Source organism: Pavona decussata, unplaced genomic scaffold (assembly GCF_977016875.1).
Source record: "Pavona decussata unplaced genomic scaffold, jaPavDecu1.1 SCAFFOLD_281, whole genome shotgun sequence".
NCBI classification, from domain to species: Eukaryota; Metazoa; Cnidaria; class Anthozoa; order Scleractinia; family Agariciidae; genus Pavona; species Pavona decussata.
In genome coordinates this window covers 542,501-547,500 of record NW_028145682.1, presented here as the reverse complement: position 1 = coordinate 547,500, position 5,000 = coordinate 542,501, and the positions used below count along the sequence as shown (strand labels likewise).

Genomic DNA, 5,000 nt, shown 5'->3' with positions numbered 1-5,000 from the left:
AACCATAAGAGGACACAGAAAAAATCTGAGCCCCAGATGGGATTCGAACCCACGACCCTCAGTGTTCTAGATCCGATGCTCTAACCTCTGAGCTACTGAGGACTCGTTGGCGAGCAAGGGTCATTTTTGTGGGTTGGACTTACGAACCGCATCACATGGTCACACAGTCGATCACAAGCAACACATTGAGGCTTAACTGCATCACGCAGTCACATAAATCGCAAGAAATGTCTCGCCCATGATGACGAAGGAGCCTCCAACCAACCGACCTATGTCACTGCATAATATTATATAAAGGAAAATACAGGGAGATGTACAGTAAAGAATCAACCATAAGAGGACACAGAAAAAATCTGAGCCCCAGATGGGATTCGAACCCACAACCCTCCCTGTTCTAGATCGGATGCTCTAACCTCTGAGCTACTGAGGACTCGTTGGCGAGCAAGGGTCATTTTTGTGGGTTGGACTTATGAACCGCATCACGCGGTCATGCAGTTCATCACAAGCATTTCCTCTGATAGTGTAAATTCTTTTATCGACAGAGAATAGAGGTTCCTTAAAATCTTTGCTAGGGGTCGCGTCTTTGAAGGATACATGCATATTATTATTTTAGTGATGGAGGCCTTCTCTTAAAAGATGTATTTTATTATTATTAATATTATTATAAACAAAAAAGATAAACCTCTGCCAGCAGGGTCTATTACAAAGCAAACAAGAAGCGTAATTCTTACCATGGTTTTTCTGAGGACAGAAATAGCCTTTTCGCCTATAGAATATAATGTAAGGAAAGAACTTTTTCATCACTCTACACTTTGCCACCAAAAACTGAAAAAAACAGTGTCATGATGCTTAGCTGCAAAATCAATGCATGTGGAGTATCAAATTTACATGTAAAGCTGTGAAATCTCACAGGAATTACTAATGACATCCCTGGACAGAACAAAGTTGCTGAGTGTATAAAAAGCAGTTGGTTTTTTTTTTCTCATAAGCATGTGAGGCTTGCATGAGGGGATCCAAACAATCATGAGTTTGCACTTTCAATGATCAATTATTATGCTCTCATTCTAATTGACTTACAGTCAACCCAGGTCACGCGTGAACAGTATTTCCAAGAATGAAATGAACATTCGAATCTCTCTTTGTAATGTCCGACGTGTGAATGGAATGTCGGACATTTCTCTAAAAGTCGTTCCGAAAAAGACGCATTAACTGAAAAAAAGATTCAAAATACTTGGGAAACAATTGTTATTCTTGAACTATTCAATTTTGCAATGTAAAGAAAAATGCATAGCTTTATACTGTCAATAAGCTAGGGAAATATATTTGGGAACTCTGAAATCTCGTTGGCGATTTTCAAAACTGAGATGTAAATTTCAAAACTCCGTTCAAATTTCGAAAATACCGTTCACGCGTGACCTGGGTTGACTGTAAATATATATAAAAAAGTGTTTTGCAGACTACTATTCACAATGGTGATCAGCACAAGGTCAGAGTTTGGATGGTCGTGTACAATGTCCAGCAAAGGAGAAATGATTAACTTGTTTTGACTACAGCTGTACATGTTCATTTGTACTAAAAATTATAATTGCAAACCTGTGTTGATAAGCAGCAAGTCGCAAAGGAGAAGCTCTACTGGCAAATTCCAAAACCTGGCAAGAGTTACAGTTTAGATGTCATTACATGTATTTATTACTTTCAAATTACACAGCAGCTTTTTCAGCATTGTGGTGCATCATAGGGGTCAGGGTATCACAGTCTAAACTACATGTAATTAAATATACACGAAATTAAAACAGTTTTTTTGAATGGTGAAAGTTTTGAAAAGCCTAAATAAAATTTTCATCCCACCAACGCCTATAAGGTAAGACTTAATCTAAAGCCAGGCATTAATTTTATCCTTCTGTCTTACGCTGCTTTACGCCAAAGTTCACGATTGTGCGCCAGCACACCAAGCACTATGGAAAAGCAGTATTTACTTTTAACGACCCCTCACAAGAATCTTCATTATTGAAGGAGGTGGGGTTTCTTGGCAGCCTGGCCTGTTGACTCTAAATCATACACTGGGAGAGAGATCTTTGATATTTTTGGATAACAACAGTTCATTTGAACGGAAGAAGTTTCCAAAAGCTAAGGTAATATTTCTTCATGCCAACACCTATGAGGTAATCTTACAGCAGCCACTACCACTGGTGAATTCAAATGACCAATTTCTGATCTGCAAGATATACGCCGGGTGATTTCAAATCCCTCATTGTGACAATCAAAATTAAGCTTACTGACAATTAAAATACAATTTGTGTTCATTTGCTGAACACAGCACTAGAGAATATACCTCATTCCTCAAAGAAAGACAGTTGCTGGTAACAAATGAAGGATGTAACGCACGTGCTAACTGTAAACATCTACAAACTCCCAAACGTCCAAGTGCCGCCATCTTGATTCTACCTGCTTGGTAGCCACGCAGCATTCAACACAACTTATAACAGTGTTTTTGATTGGTTTCTTGATCATTCTAGTCAATTGGACAACTTATTAGAATGCGACTAGTACTCATTCTTTTCACTGAACACGGTTTCCAATATGGTAGACGTCCATAGCCCACTTTGAAAAAGAGTGATGGCCTGGGTCGAGAGTAGCTGCCCAAGCGATTGTGGGAAGGTTTGGGGGGACGTTGGCTATTATCTTCACATTTTTGCGTCCCCCCAAACAATCCCACAATCACTTGGGCAGTTACTCTCGACCCAGGCCATCACTCATTTTCAAAGTGGGCTATGGCGAGTGAAACATTTACCTTCGTGAAAACGGCAGAAATAAACAACCCTTACAGCGTGCTTGGCGTTTCGGTAAACTCCAGCCACGAGGAAATCAAAAGAGCTTACCAAAGGCTTGTCCTTAAGGTTCGAAAACTATTTTATCTTAATGGGCTTTCTGTACCCGACATTCAATCTAACGCTAGTCTTTTATACTCCCGGGTCTACGTACTGTAACTAAATTTAAGCAACACCTAAGAGCCAGAGATAGAGGGTAAAATACAACAAAAATTAATGTTTCTGTAGTTCAATTTTGCTATTACACAACAAGCATTCTCTCACCAGGAGCTTGTAAGAGGGGGGTGAATAGGTCTACGGATCGGCGGATTTGGTAAATATTTTAGCCCGGATTCTGGATTCAGAGCGAAATTTTAACGGATCTGCGGATCCTATGATCACAGCGGATCGCGGTTTTATCCAGTTTTTGGGCCCGGATTTTGGATTTTGGTTGTTAGGAAAGTTCGGATCGTGGATCTCAACGCTTCCCCGAAATTCTCACTTTCTCTTTTTTATGTGCCGGATGTCACGCAGTGGAGAAAATGACTAGAAATGGTAACGCACTAAAGCGTGCCGGGTCCGTGATTGCCGTGATGAAATTTGCCTTCTACCCGCGTGGACCCTCTCATCTATCAGATCTTTGGTCAAAGGTCAAACCATCATGAACACGTGGGCACATGCCGGTACCGAGACCGGTTTCATTCAGTTGTGACCAGTTGGCGCTTGTCTACTTTGTGTTGCAGTGTAAGTAATGCTTAGAGTCATGGAGTTGAAAACGATAGAATGCGTTGCCTTCTTTTACAACGAAGGAGCCAAAGGTGACGACTTCATTCAAAAGAATAAATTTCGCTGCCAAGTAGATGCCGAAACAACGAAAAGTCTAGTAAAGCTCCGAAACCATGTGCGGTAAGTTTTCTCATTCATTGCAATGATTAACTAACTACCTATCACTGCAGGCAAATCAGAGGCAAATAAATTGATAGAAAGAGGTCTCTCTTTTTATTTCCTGTCTCCTAGTGAATTTGCTGCATTGGACTCGACAGCTAAAGAGCTTGGTTTAGGCGAGAATATTGCTGTCAAACTTTTAAAATAGGGGTTCTCGTATATCTGGACGCCAGGAAAGATACACGATTGACACTGACAAACAGTTGGAACTTGAACTTCCTTCGATATTACTTGGCGTTGATAAGCTGTTAAGTAAGTACCAGTACCTTTATATACATACTTTTATATATATCATGAAATTGTGACTCCTAGGAAGGAGCTAATTTCACACTAACTGAAATGACTGTTGCTCTCGGCTCGAATTTCCTGCTGTGCGTTAAAGGGGAAGTATCATGGGGTTTTTGATATCTTTTGTTAAAAATGATGAAATAAGACCTTTAATCACCTGCCAAATAATTCTAGAATGACGAGAGGATCGAAAACAACTCAATTCTTGAGAGAAACAACTTATGATCTGTTCTACCGCATTTTGGAGACAAAAATGCGAGAACTTGAAAAACATTAGCCTAATATTTTTCAAGTTTCAATCCAAACCGGCCTACCCTGTCTCTGGCCAGAGGCACTAATCAACAGACTTATTGCACTGGGATGGTCATTATTAACAAACTTGACAATTATTTCGTTGTTTCTGCTGACAGTCGAACATTTTTGGGTTTTGAAATGACAGCAAATTTGCGTAATACTTCCCCTCTAAGTGATACACACTTGCGGCAGTATCATGGTAGATGGGAGATATCATGATTTTTGGCCAAAATTCACTAAATTTAAACTTTGAACACTGTTAATTAATTTCTCAATCGCTAATTTAAAGAAATATTAATAGTGATTCTAAGACGAAAGGTTGAACCAAAATATAGTACAACCGCCGATTTTTAGCGCGTTGCAAGAGCGAAATTTGAAAACGTCTGCCAGACGTTTTTAAATTTGAACCCCTTTCTATCTTGGTCGTGGATAGTTTCTTTACATTCTGATTGTCGTTATATCTTGGCTGCTATCAACCGAATATAATACTAATTGTCTTAATTACTTACTTTCATTGTAGTCATTATTCACCCAGTTAAGTTGCTGTTTGGCAAGAAAGTTCCAACAATCGTCATTGACGCCAAAACCACCGTAAGGATCGGTGGCGTACCGGCTAAGAAAGTACCATCTAAAGTTCTTTCGGATGAGCAAGTTCAAGAACTAAAT

At 39.6% G+C, this 5,000-nt stretch overlaps 2 protein-coding genes and 1 long non-coding RNA gene across 4 annotated transcripts in view; 2 read left to right on the top strand and 1 right to left on the bottom strand.

Moving 5' to 3' along the window:
- The window catches only part of LOC146455239 (small ribosomal subunit protein uS10m-like), an 11,589-nt gene extending 9,135 nt beyond the window's left edge, over window positions 1–2,454 (bottom strand). The window contains exons 1-3 of one of the 2 annotated variants that reach the window (XM_085094528.1): window positions 2,333–2,454; window positions 1,594–1,649; window positions 732–766 (exon numbers count right to left, since the gene is read on the bottom strand). In XM_085094528.1, the coding sequence (XP_084950654.1) occupies window positions 732–766; window positions 1,594–1,649; window positions 2,333–2,434 (193 nt within the window). In that variant the 5' untranslated portion in view covers window positions 2,435–2,454. The remainder of the gene's footprint in view (window positions 1–731; window positions 767–1,593; window positions 1,650–2,332) is intronic. The other variant, XM_085094530.1, reaches the window with a different exon arrangement.
- Window positions 2,455–2,771: 317 nt separating this feature from the next.
- LOC146455237 (dnaJ homolog subfamily C member 24-like) overlaps window positions 2,772–5,000 on the top strand; it is an 8,700-nt gene continuing 6,471 nt past the window's right edge. Inside the window, exon 1 of the mRNA XM_085094542.1 lies at window positions 2,772–2,897. Coding sequence (XP_084950668.1) covers window positions 2,772–2,897 — 126 coding nt within the window. The remainder of the gene's footprint in view (window positions 2,898–5,000) is intronic.
- The window catches only part of LOC146455238 (uncharacterized), a 1,625-nt gene continuing 497 nt past the window's right edge, over window positions 3,873–5,000 (top strand). The window contains exons 1-2 of the long non-coding RNA XR_014859058.1: window positions 3,873–4,004; window positions 4,855–5,000. The exon at window positions 4,855–5,000 is cut by the window's right edge and continues 4 nt beyond it. This is a non-coding gene — a long non-coding RNA (uncharacterized LOC146455238). The remainder of the gene's footprint in view (window positions 4,005–4,854) is intronic.